Source organism: Nannobrachium achirus (assembly GCF_963921795.1).
Source record: "Nannobrachium achirus genome assembly, chromosome: 16".
Classification (NCBI taxonomy): domain Eukaryota; kingdom Metazoa; phylum Chordata; class Actinopteri; order Myctophiformes; family Myctophidae; genus Nannobrachium; species Nannobrachium achirus.
In genome coordinates, this window is record NC_137823.1 from 17387164 (window position 1) to 17405345 (window position 18182).

At 40.6% G+C, this 18182-nt stretch overlaps 1 protein-coding gene across 1 annotated transcript in view; it reads left to right on the plus strand.

The window, feature by feature from the left end:
- Positions 1-18182, plus strand: part of akap7 (A-kinase anchoring protein 7) — a 131007-nt gene that overhangs the window by 10085 nt on the left and 102740 nt on the right. The window contains exons 3-6 of the mRNA XM_080744621.1: positions 888-1064; positions 3681-3847; positions 4997-5133; positions 14844-15004. Of these exons, the coding sequence (XP_080600747.1) occupies positions 888-1064; positions 3681-3847; positions 4997-5133; positions 14844-15004 (642 nt within the window). The remainder of the gene's footprint in view (positions 1-887; positions 1065-3680; positions 3848-4996; positions 5134-14843; positions 15005-18182) is intronic.

Consider the following 18182-nt stretch of genomic DNA (forward strand, 5'->3'; position numbering starts at 1 on the left):
CCTGTTGAAAACCCCTGCCCTGGAGGTTGGCTATTTTTCAAAGTAAAAATAAAAAAGTTTTTTTTAATACATAAAAATCCGAAAAATATTTCTACGTTTTTTTTATTTTTTTTACTATGACACCAAAACGTTGAACTGAACCGAACTGTTGATTTTGTGAACCGTTAACTGGAATGTGTCTGAAAAGATTTCTTTTTTTAATTGCTAATAAGTAAAACAAACTTTGAAACTACACAAAATAAAATACACAAACTACTACAATTTTGTATTTTTTTACTCTACCGAAACCGTGAGCCAAAAACCGAGGGCTTGAACTGAATCATCGCACCCCTAGTATATTTTCAGCTTTTCTGATATGGGTATCGGTATCGGGAACAACTCTAAATGCAAAATGCAATACGACCCCAACATTTTGAACAGTGTTACCAATGCATGACTGTGGGTCCGGGAATACTTATTGTAATGGAAAGGGCCAGCAGCCATGTCGTTTTTCTGTTAGGCTGGAGAGGGAGAGTCGAACCCAGTGGCTCGCAGAGACGCAAGATTTTTTTTTAAGACTGATGTGTTATTGAGAGAGTTTTAATAAAAGACCATTATTGGAGGCGTATGCCTTAAAGTCGTCACTGCCCGGAAATGTGCGGAATCGATGCCAGCCCATGGGGTGACTCATGGCTTTACAGTAAATGTCAAAACACATCCTCTTGTATTCGGAAGCATTATGGGTTTTTACCCAGATGCCAAGAGGTGAAACCTTAAAACGTTGGTTTTAATAACAATGTGCCCTCTATTCAGTGGTGGAAAAAGTACACAATTATTTTTACTCGAGTAAAAATATAAATGTGTGCGCGTGCATGCGTGTGCGTGTGTGTGTGCATGCGTGCGTGCAGCTCCAGACAGAGCGAGCGAGCGGAAGAGGAGGAGGAAGCTGAACAGGGAGAAGAGGAAGCTGACGATGAAGAGCAAGGCCCCGCCCCCGGCCCCGCCCCCCGCCGCCAGCCTGGACAGTCTGATGTCAGAGCTCCCCTTTGCCTTCGCCAGCTCCGCCGTGTGGAAGGACCTGGGATGTACGTACAACCTGTTCATTATGTCCACTAAAACTATGACAGCTCCACCTAGTGGAAGGACCTGGGATGTACGTACAACCTGTTCATTATGTCCACTAAAACTATGACAGCTCCACCTAGTGGAAGGACCTGGGATGTACGTACAACCTGTTCATTATGTCCACTAAAACTATGACAGCTCCACCTAGTGGAAGGACCTGGGATGTACGTACAACCTGTTCATTATGTCCACTAAAACTATGACAGCTCCACCTAGTGGAAGGACCTGGGATGTACGTACAACCTGTTCATTATGTCCACTAAAACTATGACAGCTCCACCTAGTGGAAGGACCTGGGATGTAGTACAACCTGTTCATTATGTCCACTAAAACTATGACAGCTCCACCTAGTGGAAGGACCTGGGATGTACGTACAACCAGGGTTCATTATGTCCACTGAAACTATGACAGCTCCACCTAGTGGAAGGACCTGGGATGTACGTACAACCAGGGTTCATTATGTCCACTGAAACTGTGGTTCTCAACCTTTTCAAGGCGTGCACAGATCATGCACGCCCATGCACAGATCATGCACCATGTTTGTGCAGTTTGTTCACAGCTTTCAAACAATCCGATTGGAAATCCGTTCAGGCATTCTTGAGATAATAGCCATTATGTTTTACATGTTATGTAAGCAAAGATGGCTGCCCTGTTGAAAGATGGGGTTGTATGGGGGTGGAACATGCAAAATCGCGATTGAAATCATGTTTACTAGATTTAATGGGGTCCAAAAATATATATATAAAAAAAAAAAAAAAAATCAAAAAAAAAGAAGATATTTTTTTTTCTTTTCAAACTCGTCATACTTGTCATAAGCAGAGTGGACACACAAATATAACTTGTCAAACTAGTCATAAGCAGTAGATGAGTTAACTGGGGACCCCCCCACCCTGACGAGCACTAACAGTTGAGTCATTACATTTAGTTTAACAAAGTTCTATTGTGAAAATAGCTGCGTTGTGAGCATGTAGATCGTCTATTTTCACAATTTCTACCTCTAATATTCGACAATCTTTGACTATTCGTTTAATTTGTCACTTTAGAGGTATTAAAAAGTCCTTAAATTGTCACTTTAGAAATGTGCACATACCCTCTATAGCAAGGGTCTTCAACAGGGGGTCCGGGACCCCTATGGGGTCCTCAGAGTTACTACAGGGGGTCCTCCAAATCTTTGAGTGATAGAAACTTTTTTCTTTTTTATATTAACCACTTGAACCCTAGCGTCCATATTCTGAGAACTTTAGACAAAAATAGACGATCTACAAGCTCACAACGAGCTTGTAGATCGTGTTTGTGCATGTATTTAATGTGCATGTATTTAATTGAATACAGTTGCTTAAATGGACAGTGAAAGTGCTGTCGAGCTAATCATCAATTAGATTTTTCTCACTTGAATTCATTACACACGCACAGACGATCATCGATTGTTGCAGGCCTTGTTAGATCATAGTTTTACCGATGGGAGTGCCTAGACATTAACTGGCCGACTAATTGATTTGCTGTCTTGACTGCTAATCTATAAACTATAGCGGCTGGCTGATTGACTGGGCTCATTACTGCTGGCCTGAACAATTAACACTGTGTGGACGTTTGTTCATTATCACTAATTGAATTACACTGTGGTTCTCTCACTGGTGGAAAGTAGTAAGCAAAGATTTTTTTTTACTTTACTGGAGTATTTTGCATTTTTACTTCTACTCCACTACATCTCAGAGGCAAATATAGTACTTTTACTCTGCTAAAATCTGTGGACAACTTTAGTTACTAGTTACTTTATAGATTAAATATTATTACAAAACATACATTAACCACTTCAGCCATACTTAGACTTCGGCTATTGTCAAATAGCTGAAGTCTATTTTCAAATGATTTGACACATTTTGAAAACATGAAATAGAAGACCTCTGCATACTGAGTACTTTTACTTGTTGGTGCTTTAAGTACATTTGGATGCCAATGCTTTTGTACCTTTTACTCAAGTAAATTCTTAATACCAGACATGTACTTTTATTATTAGTATTTCTGCAATTTACAATTTAGGCATTTAGCAGAGCGACTTACAATAAGCAAGGTAATACATCAATACATCAAATGCATACTGTAGAAATATCAATGTAGAAAAAATTACATAGGCACCTAATCAATGAAAAGCTTTATATAAAACCTAAAAAAATCTAGCTTTCATGTATGGTCATTGAGGGGTAGGCGAGTGCTACGGTAAGTGCTATGGGCTTAGGTGGGGTCTGAAGAGGTGAGTCTTCAGTCCACGGTGGAAGCTAGGGAGTGAGTCTGTTGTTCTAAGTGTGACAGGGAGTTTATTCCACAGTTTGGGGGCCAAGAGTACTAAAATCACGAAAATCACTACACAGCATGTCTACACTCATGTCATCAACATGGATCAGGAAGATTTTGGAAAAACACATTTTTGCCCTATTTGTGGAGATAAGCGACCTACGGTCGCTTATCTCCCGATTAGGGAGTCTTACTGGTAAGTAATCAGTTGTTTCTCTCTCTCTCTCTCTCTCTCTCTCTCTCTCTCTCTCTCTCTCTCTCTCTCTCTCTCTCTCTCGCTCCAGTTGTCCAGACAGAGTCCACAGAGAAGAAGAGGAGGAAGAGGAAGATGGCAGAAGGAGGAGGTGGGAGAGTGGAGAGCGAGGAGGACGCCGAGAAAATCAGCAAGAAGAAGAAGAAGCAGAGCCCTCGTCCCAACTACTTTGTGTCCCTGCCCATCACCAGCACACAGGTGACAGGCTTTAGTTGTCCCTGCCCAACACACAGGTGACACGCTTTAGTTGTCCCTGCCCAACACACAGGTGACAGGCTTTAGTTGTCCCTGCCCATCACCAACACACAGGTGACGCACTTTATTTGACAAAGTTGTCAAAACGCTAGTCAAGTGATCTCTAAACTAAAAAGAAGTTATAATTTCAAGATATGAGTATTTGAATTGGTCAGACTAGCAATAGAATACAGCAGAACTTCAGAAGATATTTCTAATTTATAAAATAAAGCACAGATTGCCACACACACATTCAGTGAAGGCAGTTCAGAACTTCAGGGAAGCACCCCAAATATAAAACTATGATGAAAAGTGTTCGTCGACTAAATTCTTTCACTGACGGTAGCTAAATAAAAACTAAGCTATGATGACTACAACTAAGACTAAATATGTCGACAATGTCGTCAATAAAAACTTTACTAGAATGCTAGGGAGGGACTAGTGGAGAAGAGATCTAAAAGACATTTATTGTTTGGTTGCGCTCGGCTGTTGCGCTCTGAAAATAGCAGATCTACAAGCTGCGACGCGTTGTGAGCTTGTAGATGGGCTATTTTCAGCATGCAACCAAGAGTCAAATCTTCCATTACAACGCCATCAAGGCCCGCAAAAAGATATATATCCTTTATCAATAAAATCAACTGCAGAAAACTAGACTAAAACGGAAAGGACATGTTCTTGATGATGAGCTGGTGATTAACACACTCCATCCCCCTCCATAAATAATATATTATTTTCTTGTCATCGGGTAGAAAGCTGGTATCTCTATAATTCAACTTTTATTAACATTTACTTTTTTGTAAATGAATGCCCCTTCGCACAATAATGTCACAAGCTCACAATGTGTCGATATGCCCGGAAGTTATGCGGTAAAATACTTTCTGGCCTTCCAAACAGAAAAGTCCTATCTGATTGCATTAAACAACGTCAAACTCACTTTGCCACTCACTTTGCCACTCAATTTGCCACTCGATTTGCCATTCACTTTATGCATGCGCATACCCTCTATTTTGAGCTTGTAGATCAGCTATTATTTTTTTTAATGTGGTTGTGATGAAAATGGTTGTGTGTGTCTGTGTGGATTTTATAAATGATCATATTATTGTCCAATGACAGATCATCTCAGCCGTGGCCGAGATCCAAGAGGCGGTGCTTCAGCAAGAGCCCCGATTGGCCAAAGCCATGATCCCGGTCCCCACCCTGCACATCACCCTATTGGTCACTCACCTCGCCAATCAGGAGCAGATAGACATGTGAGTGGGATTGCAGGCACGCACACATGCACGCACGCACGCACGCACACACACACACACACACACACACACACACACACACACACACACACACACACACACACACACACACACACACACACACAGCGACACGATGAGAGTGTTTACTTTTTTGGCTGGGAGGACACTTCCCGGTGTCCGGGAGGACACTTGTCCTGTGGCTGAAAATAACCTCCTGTCCTTCCTGTCTGTCCTATCTGTCTTCCTCATCAGGGTCCAGCAGTAAATCAATTAAACACTTCAAACCTGCCCTCCCTCCCTATCTTTGGGCATGTCATTATATATAGTACAGGGGTCCCCACATTATTTTGGGGGGGTCCCCACTCCCCAGATGTTTCGCATAAAGGGGGCCTGTCACCTAAAGGGTTACTGTCACTTTAAGAATCATCTTAAAAAACAAGCCTGACTGTATGACTACTTACTGTACTGGTCAGCTGTTGTTGGGGGCGAGGGGCAGATTACACTTTGACATGAGCTTCAGACTGTTTCAGACCGTTTTCAGAGAAATCTTGTGTAATCTTCCCCTCAACCCCTTTAGGTGACAGTACCCCTTTAATTGTTTTCTCACTCAACCGTTTTCTCACCTAGCATAGTTAGAGTATAGTATACACATTTCTACACATTTCTAAAGTGAGTTTAGGTAGTCTTGCGTTGCCAGACACAGCCAGTGTGATAGAGTATGACAATTTACATACAATATAAGGATACGATACAATTTAAGGATTTTTAAGACCTTTTTAGTACATGGGTGGGTGACGTGACGTAACGTTTTCGCTGTCCTCGGTGTCAAACATGTATAAATAAAAAATATATTTGTCAAAAACCTTCTGAATATTGTGCAGCACATTAAGCTTTATGTGAACTTACTCAAGATTAAAACATTTCATTCCTCATTTCTTCAGAATTTTCAACCAAACATGGCAAAACTCATATGGTGTGACTGTCCTGACCTTGTTTCTCAAAGTGGGAACTTGAATAAAACTAAGAAAAAGAATTGCTAAAAATCATTTGAAAATGAATTTAGGCAAAAAAAATGTCTATTTGTGAGCCTATATCTTTTCAAAGTCAAAGCATAATGTTTTCAGTCATTTCTGATCAAAAACATTTTGTCCCCCAAACCAAAATCATTTGGTGTGACACTAGTTTGGACAAATTAAACAGGCAATTATTTGGACACCTATTGGCTAGAGAGGTCCTTCTTCTGTAAGGCTATTCAGCACTCCCAGCACAACTGCAAGACAGGTGTCTGAGGTGAGTTATGATTTTAACATTTTCATGAAATGCCATCTTGTTGAAACTTTGACAAACTCACCACTTTGGATGTCTGTTGGTGTGACACCTTTTCATTAAAAAAAGCTTAAGTTATTTGAAGTTTTGGTCATATTTCCATGTAGATCTAGGTTGCTTTGTTATAGCTAGCATGCTGTTAGCATGCTAATGTGTACATAGTAGCCTCAAGGTAAACCTAAATGCAGAAAACGTAATATGGTGTGACACTTAATCATAATGGTGTGACGTGTCTGCTTGTCACGCCATATGACTTGATTGTCACACCATATGATTTATACTGTATTTAACTACAGATATAACAATGAATAACAAAGTTCCATGTTTCTTTTGTACATTTAAACATTTGTTTTAAACATTTTTACATAAAATGTAATTTAGCTTCATTCAGTGATACTTCAAATTCATCAGACAGAGCAGAAACCCCTTCACAGAAACCTTAACATATTGTTTCAATCTAAACAATATTTTCTCTTTGTCTTAAACTATACATTCCATTTTCTTTTGTCAGCTGGAAAATGACAAGTGCTGAGAGAACGAGAAAGTACAGGGAGAAACTAAACAATGACCCAGCAAGGAGAGAGGAGCCAAAGGGGCGAGACTGCATTTTCTACGAAGAGCAGGAGGTTGTCTGTGGCATAGCAGAACCGCAACAAGGCAGCCGGTTTGCTACCCTCACCAAATACGACTGGCTGATGTACAATACAGTCTAAATGTATAATCTAATCTGATCTAATACTTTTGTACTTTCACTCACTGGACTGGACAGTGGACAGTGTTAAGGTAGGACCCGAGACAAAACTAGCGAAAATAGCTGATCTACAAGCTCTCAACACGTTGTGCTGCGAGAGCTTGTAGATCAGCTATTTTCGGAGTTGCGCAACCCAGCACTCTTTAGCTAGTGGAGATGTGGTGTAATGTCATGATTCCTAATTACATTTGTTCAACACAAAATGCTGTGTTCAAGTTCAGGAGACTTCGGAAAAAAGCAATTTACAGTTTAGGCATTTAGCAGACAGTTTACAGTTTAGGCATTTAGCAGACGCTTTTAATCCAAAGCGACTTACAATAAGCAGATACAACATCGCAATAATAAACAAGATAATAGGTCAGTACATTAACAGCAATATAACAATGTAAATGGATATCTATCTAGAGAAAAACACAATATAATCAAGTTCTAAAGAAACCTAACAAACAAATGTTAATTAGCTTCATGTATGGTCATTGATTTTACTGTAGTGCTAAGGGATTAGGTGGAGTCTGAAGAGGTGAGTCTTCAGTCCACGGCGAAAGGTAGCGAGTGAGTCCGTTGTTCTAAGTGCGACAGGGAGTTTATTCCACAACTTGGGAGCCAAGAGGGCAAACTGTCTCGGACGAGTGGATTTACCTGAATGCTGAGTTCTGTTTCCACTAATTGGTGTTAATAAAATGTTGCCTTGGCTCCAAGTGTGGCTATGCGCCTTATTGTCTCTTTAGGATCCTTCTGCCGTGGGCCGGCAGAAGACTTAGGTGTGCGTAGCATTCCTGTGCACATCCTCATCATCCATCTACTACTACAATTCTTTCTTATCCCATGTTAAAGCCCTACAATAATATCCTGTTCAGAAATATTAAGGCCATGTTATCCTGGGTAATTGTTTAATCAATCAGTAAAGTTCAGTACTCACTAATAGGTAGGTTAAAACACAGTTTGCTTTGACACATGAAGATATGATCATACGGTGTGACACTAAATCGTTTGGTGTGACATTCCAAATAGTGAAAAATCATACCTTTATTAATGATTAAACCAAAAAAATGTTTATGGATTACATAGAGAATATTATCAGGAAGAGTCACAAATATTTGTGTAATTTTAGATAAAGTTTTGACAGAATACATTTAAAATATGTTGTAAGATCATGAACATGGGCCTCACACAGAGTGTCGATTATGAAAAAAATATACAGATATAATTAATTTTCAAAAAACTATAGTGGATCACTGGTTAGTTATGATAAAGGACTTTGATAAAGTGAGTAACTTAAGAAAGATGTACTCCATTTTCATTTTATGAACAATTATTTTCATGTCACACCATATGACGATTTTAGGCACAAGTACAACAAACTGCTGAATAAAGTCTGATTCCAATAAAATATCTAAAAACAAAATGTATTTCCATAAGGTTGAGAGTGAGTAGAACAAAAGTAAATAACTTTTATGCCTGCAATTTAAAGTTTTTTTAAAAACGCATTTTTGGGGCGTCACGTCACTGACCCACATATGGTTAAATTGTGAAATATTTGAAGTAGAAATTATGAAAATAGCAGATCTACATGCTCACAACGCCTCGCAATTTTCACAATGGAACCAATCGAGTCAAACTAAATGTAATGCCAACTCCTACAGTCACAAGTGCTCGTCAGGGTGGGGGGTCCCCAGTTGAAATGTGATTATTTTGGCGGTCGCGGCCTGAAAAGGTTGAGAACCACTGATATAGTACACACAAATAGCTTACCTACAAACCAGTAGATCAGTTAATTTGACCGTGCGATTCCGTCATACGAGTATAGAATAGGGCTCAAGTGGTTTATCACAATTTCTCTCAATTCTTTCCATTATGTTTTTCTCCACTTTTTAATTAACCCATTATGTCCTGGAATTATTTTACGCTTTAGCTATTGCAGACCTGCCAACCCGTACGCATTTTGCGTACTAAGTACGCATTTTAAGTGTCAATACGCAGGTACGCTATTTCCCCTCATTGCTACGCAAATTGAGGAACCGGAGCCGGTTCCATCATATTTTCATGATCGGTTCCTATAACGGTTCCATGAGCGTTCATTTGGCCAGGCTGTGTGCATTTCAAGCGACTGTGGTGACGTCTCGCTACATGTGTGTCAGAGCAGTATATGTGTGTGAGCGAGGTGGATACGCCCACTCAAAGCAGAGTCTACGACAGCAGTGGCAGGCTGATCCAGGATCAGAATGCTAGTATCCTTCGAGACAGACGGAGCTAACGTTAGTGCAGCAGCAAAACTACTCACGATTGTGGTTGCACTTTACAAGAGAGGAAAAAACGAATGCAAAGTGATCGAAATGCAGTGCAATCCTTCCCTGCAAATGTGCAGTCTCCTAAACTCTGTACCAGTGACTGCAGCTGCCGCTTGCCGTTTCACTTTCTTCACTAGCCTAGCAGCTAGCTGCTAACCACGTAGCGCAATGTCCAATTCACTCGGCTTGTACTTCATTCATGGTGTTGCTGACGGACGCGACGTTTGCGCTTTCACGCTGGTAGCAGCTGGGATGATGATGACAACTGACAAGACTAGACGATCTACAAGCTCACAGCACGTTGCGTGCGACGCGTAGTGAGCTTGTAGATACTAGATTGGCTATTCATTGTTAAATAATTGTTAAAATAAATGTATTCTCCACTATTTGAAAGTCCACCCTTAAAAAACATTAAAGGTGAACAAGTTATTTATCACCTGTGAATATATGAAGACATTAAGACGTTAAGAGACGTTAACAATGAGTAGTCTGTATCCTCTATGAATGAATATACAGACTAGACGGTATGTGATCTATACACAATGTAGGCCTATATATCAATTAATGAATGCAATAGAAACCTACATGAGTTGAATACTTTCAACTTCATGCAAATCATGCTCAGAAAGGTGGTTTTATTTAGGCTGCTCAATCAACAATGTTTAACAAAGACACAGGTAAATATTTAAAGGTAAATAGCCTACCTGACAATCTAAAGCTATTTTGCTATTTGAATAACATGATTATGTTGATGTATGTTCATTCATTAAGTCACTGGTGACAGTGGTGAGACTGTTTTGCTAGTCTATTGTTAACTAACTCTGAGCAAGTGCAGTTAGTATATTTTATTAAAGATTTGTCAACAATATTGCCAAAGCAACATTACTGTATTGCCTGGTAATACTAGCCTACTTTTTCTCCAGACCAAATGGCATTTTTATTTAAAAGGTTGTTCTAACATCTTGCCTCCTCCTATTAGTGTAAGTCAAGACAAGACATGCAACGTGCTACATTTCTGGTGTGAAATTGTGTTAACATAACTGTAAAGGTCCCACCCAAAAAGGTGCATGGAACCCCCCAAAATATACGCTGTTTTGTGCGGGAAAACAACAAAAATTGCACCGCGGGCGCTGCGTGCCCGCGCACGAGTACTCAAAAAAATTTGCCAGGGTTGGCAGGTCTGCTATTGAAAAATAGCATATGCGAGCTTGTAGATCTGCTATTTTTGAAGAAAAAAAAAGAAAAATAATGATATTTGAATATTTGAATGTATATTTTTCAAAGCAAACTTTTGTAACTCAAATCTCTGCTTCTGGGGGTCCCTGGAACAACATGTTTGGTGATGGGGGTCTGCAGCCAAATACTATTTTGGGGTCCTTGACATGAAAAAAGTTTGAGAACCACTGATTTAGAAGGATTTAGAAAACATTTATGGAATCGGGTCAAAAATATTCAAAGACTTGCACAGATTTTCACAATTTTTCTAAAATAGCAGATAGTTAAAGCATAACATAATGGTTAAAGTAATAATAAAACAGAGAAAAATGCAGATCTACAAGCTGGAAACGTGTAGTTTGAGCTGCGTTTCGAGCTTGTGGATCTGCTACTAGTACTTTTGATGCTTTTGTGTGTCGCGGTAGTGTGATCAAGTAGGACAGGGGTCTTCAACAGGGGGTCCGGGACCCCTAGGGGGTCCTCAGAGTTACTACATGTGGTCCTTCAAATCTTTGTGTGATAGAAATCTATTTTTTCTCCTTTTTTATATTAACCACTTGAACCCTAGCATCCATATTCTGAGAACTTTAGCCAAAAATAGCAGATCTACAAGCTCACAACGCCTCATCGGCTATTCAAGTGGTTAAATGAAAACACAAATGACATGAATCCAAAATACACTGATGAGTGTGCTGTCAAACGACAAAACTATATGAAAACAGCTTGTGGGGGTCCCTGCTTTCTGCTCTCTCTCTCTCTCAACTAAGGGGTCCTTGGCCTGAAAACGTTGAAGACCCCTGAAGTAGGGTGTTAACTCTTTTACCGTTTCGAACGTTAACGCTCCTCCCAATTCTGAACGCGGCTCAAAGCCAATATGAACGCTCGTTCTTTTACCTTGTTTGATGACTGTAAGCTGATGAGGGGTCGCGTCGGTGTGTACAGTAAAAACATCTCCCGTAATGCTGCTTTCAAATCTCCACCACACGTAAACATCAATGATGTCCAATTCACTTCCTGGCTGTTGCATTTCTATGCTCTGAACGACGGAAAGAGGGGAGGGCCATTTCACATTCATTCTTTGCATAAGGCTGCCCTCTGCCGCCAGCTTGGCTTAAGTACACATAATAGGTCCAATGAAAAAGAATCGTTTGGAAATAATCAATAGATCTTTTTCTATAACATTGCAAAGGTAAGCTGCTTTTTGCTGGCACCAGCCCCAATAAATAAATAATAAATCTGGTAGTAAAACTGTTAATTTATGTTATGGTTGCTGATTGTGACGTGTGTGGTTAAAAAATGAAAGCACAGCTCAACATGATGAATGGACTGATCGTCCCTGTCGACCTTCTGAGGAGGTCCACCTCCCCCTGTGTACATGATCACAACACATACCACCGTCCATCATGTGGGGGGGCAGGGGGTCTTGTTCCTGGCTTTAGTAAGACGGTACTAACTGTCCTTGCAATCACTCGCATCCCTTTCCCGGGGCATTTCATAATACACTGGTTCTCAACCTGTGGGTCGGGACCCCCAGGGGGGGTCACCAAATTATTTTGACGTCACTCGCATCTTCTGAAAAGCATTACCCCGAATTAGAGTTCAGAAAGCTGCACGTTGGAATGTCTCAATTCTCAGACGAAAGGTTCAGTGGTTGGAGACAGTATGGACAGACGTTAAGTTAAAGGAGCTATAGTAAACTTGAAAAACGGATGCTAAAATAAAAATAATGTTTCGAAAATATTTTATAAAAAAATATGCTTCATATATGTGTTTCAATTCAAAAATGACCACAACAAGCGTGACATAATGATAAAATAATCATTTTGGCCATTGTCGGGCCGACACTTTGTTTACATCCTAGTCTAACACTATCAAAGAATAGACTAGAATGTAAACAAAGTGTCGGTCTGACAATGGCCAAAATTATTATTTTATCATTATTTTACGCTTTTTGTGGTCATTTTTGAATAGAAACACATATATGAAGCTTATTTTTTTATAAAATATTTTCGAAACATTATTTTAATTTTAGCACTCGTTTTTCAAGAAAACGTTGACTATAGCTCCTTTAAGGCATAAGAGCTGGTACTTAAGACAATCAAAATAGAGCCCTTGGTGTAGAGCAGGGATACTCACATAGCTGAACCTGTGGGCCACATTACGGTTGATAAAATGACAACATTAACTCTTATTCTGCTTTGAACGTTCCTGTTCGCCCCAATTTTAACGAGTGAGGACGGCCAATACGGCGCTCGTTCGTTTACCTCGTCTGATGACTGTAAGCTGATGAGGGGTCGTGCCGCCGTGTACTGTAATCACATCGCGAGCAGTGATGTTCTTAAAAATCCATTATGCGTTGACATCAACGGAGACCATTTTGCTTCCGTGTTGATTATCTCAGGCCCTGGGGCTGTGTGTGCATTTGTGTCTTCCCATTGTATGGGAAGAGGAAGCGGCCACATTCACATTAATGGCATTACGCCCCCCTCTGCTGGCTGGCCTGCGAAAGCGCAGCCAGCCAGGCAATATAAGGCAAAAAAAAAAGGAGAAAAAAAAGTCTCTAAATCTACTATAACGTTGCAAAGGTAAGCCGCTTTTTGATGGCGCCAGACCCAATAAATAAATAAATAATCTGGCAGTAAGAGAGTTAATGATACTTGGTAACTTCTTTCTTTCATTGGTGTCTCATATTGTCGATCTTAACAACTGACACTGTTTTCTGTCAAATTAAACATAGTGGTGTGGTATTGAATTTGCATGAGATGGAAGCAAAAGCATCCGTCCAATTGCCGGTTCTCGGCGTCAACTTTTCAGCGCTTGCTGAGGCTCATGCTCTGAATGAGCGCACAGTTTTTTTCCCTTCCTGGATGATTGATATTCATGTACTAGTAATGTAAGTAGGCTAAAGATGATAACTTAATTCTGTCTAAAAAAAAAGAAAAAGATTTGAGTATCACTGGTGTAGAGGAGGGGGAAAAAATAGCTGGCCAAGTACAGGGCCCTGTGGGACACCAGTCTGTGAAATAGACTTTAAGTTGAAGTGGTTCATGCTGTTTGAAGTGTTGTGAGTGATTCATTGGGATGAAACGGCTGAACCGTCGTCTGCTGCTGCATCGCGTTATCTTTTCCTCTCCACCCTTCCAGGAAAACAAACCGAGCTCCCAAAATAGTCCAATCCTAATTTATTCACATCTAGACAGCCATGATGAACTATAAACCTTTCTTTGTAACAACAACACAGAACAAACAGGGATGGGGATCAGTTTTGTTTTGTGTCGACAGTGACAACAGCTATTTTTGGGGGCTTTGATTTTAATCAGATTACGAGCTAACAAACCTTCCCGGTTTGATTGAACGACAAAGGTCAAAGCTATTTATTGTCCTCAGAGTTACTAAAGAGGGTCCACGTGTGGACACGCTTGTGTGTTGTCAGTTTATTTAACTGACTGAAACTCTTGTAATCTGCAACATGTATACAACATGTAGTGGTGTGGGTCCCTGCTTCATCTCTCTGATCAGCTAAGGGGTCCTTGGGCTGAACAAACGTTGAAGACCCCTGCATTAGTACCGGCCGTTATAAATGACTCTTATGTAATGTGAGGGGGAGACAGATGAGTATAGGCAGTATAGATGAGTGTGTGTAGATGAGTATAGTATAGATGTGTGTGTGTGTGTGTGTGTGTGTGTGTGTGTGTGTGTGTGTGTGTGTGTGTGTGTGTGTGTGTGTGTGTGTGTGTGTGTGTGTGTGTGTGTGTGTGTGTGTGTGTACATCGTTGCTGTCTGGCAGAAACCTTGTATCTCCATATTTATTTGTTTTATAAATAAAATAAAATAAATTTGTAACGCAAAAAGTAGGGAAAGTAACATATCTACAAGCTCACAGCGTTGTTAGCTAATTGTAGATCTGGCTTTTCTGTGGGGTTTATCAATATTTAGACAATGACAATAATTAACACAAGCTTGTAATTAAACATTGTATTTATCTTTTCTGAAAAGTGACAGTTTTGGACATACAAGCTTTCCACTTGACACCGACGATGGGTGTATACTGTGTATGTATGTACACGTGTGTGCGTGTGTTTGTGCTTGCGTGCTTGTGCGCTGATGTGCCCCCTCCTTCTCCTTTGCAGGGCAGCAGCCGCGCTGGCTCAGCTGAAGCCCTCATTGGCTGAGCTGCTGGGCGGGCGGGACCTGGTGCTGTCCTTCTCAGGGATTGGCCACTTCAGGAAGGAGGTGGTGTTCATGGGTCTGGAGCCGGGATGGCACCGAGACACACTGGACAGACTGGCAGGTCAGTGTGACTCTACCTACCTATCTAGTGATGCAGTGACTGCACTTTCATCTATTAATGCTTAGACCCTGGACAGACTCACTGGCAGGCAGGTCAGACATTCTATTGATCCATTAATAATACCGGGAAGAACGTGTATGTGTCGCGTTCGACTTTAACCACTTTAACATTATTGTATGCTTTTAACTATTGAAAAATAGCAGATATACGAGCTCGCAGCGCGGCACTCGGTATTTGTGAAAATCTGTGCAAGTCTTTGAATGTTTTGACCCGTTTCTATAAGTGCCTTCCTTCTAAATCCTTCTAAGTTCTTCTTCTCTTTTTTTTTTTTTTTTTTTTTTAAACCTATGTTTCTAAGTCAGTGGTCCTCAAACCTTTTCATGTCAAGTACCCCCAAAACGATATGTATTTGGGAGACAGAGGAGGCAAACCTCTCAAAATATTAAGTTCCAGGGACCCCTAAAAGCAAAATTTTAGTTTTTGATTATTCAAAGATTTGCACACCATTTCACGACCAAGCTTATGCTATTTTTCAATATATAAAGTATAAAATAATTCCACGTCTTAATGGGTTAATGCAGTGATTGTACCTTCATCTAGCAATGCTTAGACCCTGGACTGACTGACTAACTGACTGACTAACAGGCAGGCAGGCTAGTGACATTCTATTAACCCTTTGCCGTCCGAAATAGAATGGTGGTTGGTAGATTAGCCGTGAAATTTCTATTATTGTATTGTGATCTGAGACATAATATTATGTTTATAAACATGAGCCCGCCGCCCCTCCTTCTTGGACAGCGCCGTTGTTTTTTCTTTTTTTTTTTCCCCCAGGTCATTAGCTCACCGTGATTTTCTCGATCTCCGTTGGGATAAAGTGGTGGTTTTGGCCGAGCATCGATCTCCCCGTGCGTTTCGCGTGCGCGATCCACGCGCATAACGATCCATGCATATAGTCCAGGAGTGACTGAACAGTCGATGTGTCCACTTTGGATAGCCTAGCACCTAGCACTCCAGCTCTGCTAGTGCTAACGTCCAAACAACAAGTGGGTGGGAGGAAGGAAGGCTGAAGAAGGAGAGGCCATGAGAGTCACTTCTGTTTCATGTCAGAGCAGCCACGAGCCACCGATGGACGAGCGGTGACTAGGGAAGGTTAGACGATCGCCGATTTTCGGATCAAAATCATTTATTCCGGTTTTAATGACAAAGTCCGGGAAAGTACGGCGTGGCTGAGACTCCTTGCTGGGATGTGCGATATACTACGGTTTTAACATTAAGGGGCTCCCCGTGGCTTACAAAGTGTTAAGGGACAACTTTGTTTTTTACAACAAGGGTTCATATTTTAGATAGTCATTAGGAAAAAGAAAATATGAGTGTCAAAATGTTTTCATTTACTTCTTTCTATCGTTTTAGTGATTTTAACTATTTTGATTTGCATGCATGCCCCCAGTTTGGGGAGGCTAAATATGTCTTTTTAGACTCAATAAGCCCATTCCCAAGATGCACCACAATCAGAGGTGACTTATGGGGGCTGGTGTAAATAGTGATATAGACATTGACGGCTTATTGTGTCTAAAAAGACATATATAGCCACTTGTACGCATGCCCCTACCCACTGAAATCAAAATACTAAAATCGCTAAAACCATAGAAAGCAGTAAATGAAAACCTTTTAACACTCATCTTTTCTCTTCTCTAATTACAATCTAAAATTCTAGTAAGACACCTCAGGGCACCCTGTAGACAATATGCCTTCCGGTGTGTTCCAAGATTTCTAGCGGAAGTCTGCGTTTAACGGACGTTACGTCATGCGGTGCGGGTCTGTTTACATTCCCCAGCGAAAAAAACTAAAATAGATTGTAGCTCTTAACTCACTCTTAATAGGTGTAACATTGCTTGAATCAATGTTTTTGTTTGTATATTGTTTATTGCGAGCGCAACCGACGGAGCACTGTGAAAAAATACAGCTTCCGGTGAAATTCCTACGGCGGAAGTTGAACGCTTTCTGCCTTCTATTGTCACCAGGCTTTTCTCTTCGGAGATGAGTAAGCCTGGCTACGCGAGGCAACCTCAGGGTGACTTGCGACCTCAGGGTGACACCAATTCTTGGCCATCTGGCCAGTGATGTATATGGGACCAGTTACTCATATATGGAGACCCCTTCATGATAGTTATGTAATGTCAAAACATGCCCATATATGGACATTACCAAATATGGGCATTCCCATATATGTCCTTAATATTGATAACATATTATATCCTTAATAATGTCCTTAATATTGACAATATAGGAATCTCCATATATGGGCATAAAACGTACGTAAGTAATGCCAAGCAGGGCCTTGGTGAGTTAGGGCCTTGGTTTGATGCCCTTGGATCTCCATATATGGGCATAAGGGGGTACCCTAACATTCACATTTTTGGCCTGGGATTTATGACATCAGAAATCTCCATGTATGAGCATAAAAGGTTTCTTCTTTTTCTGGGAATGACCATAGAGAAATCTTGTAGCTTGTCTGACTGTCAGTACAGGAAGTGATGTCTCGTGACATCCTTTTTATGCCCATATATGAGTCAATCTGTACCACATCACTGTGACTCACTGACATCACTTCCTGTACTGACAGTCAGACAAGCTACAAGATTTCTCAGGGTATAATGCGACCTTCGGAACCCTTGTTGTAAAAAAACAAGGTTGTCCTCTAATGCTTGTTAGATAATGTTCTTAATGCTTAGACACAGTCAGTTACTGCACGCTAATCACTTAATACCTAAACACTGTCACTTACTGTAGCTTGACCTCTTAATTCTTAAGACTGTGTTAGTGACTCTAGTGACTACCTTCTCAATGCTCCGACACTGACTGGACAGACTGGCAGGTTAGTTACGGTAGCTTCATCTTCTAATGTTTACACACTGTTAGATCATGTACCTTTATCTCTTAATGCTTTCTACTACCTGCCTACGTTGTAGTTTAATCTGTTTTTGGCACTCGTATTTTCACTGCTGTTTTCTGTTGTCCGTTCTCTGTTCTCTTGTCTTTCTTCTAGGGCTTGTATTTTGGATAGTCGTTCATTGATCGTAAATGAGTCAGAAGATTGAAATAATCGTGACATTGATTTGAAGTTGTATATCGCCCAGCCCTACTGGCAGGTTAATTAGTGTATCTTCATCCCTTTGTG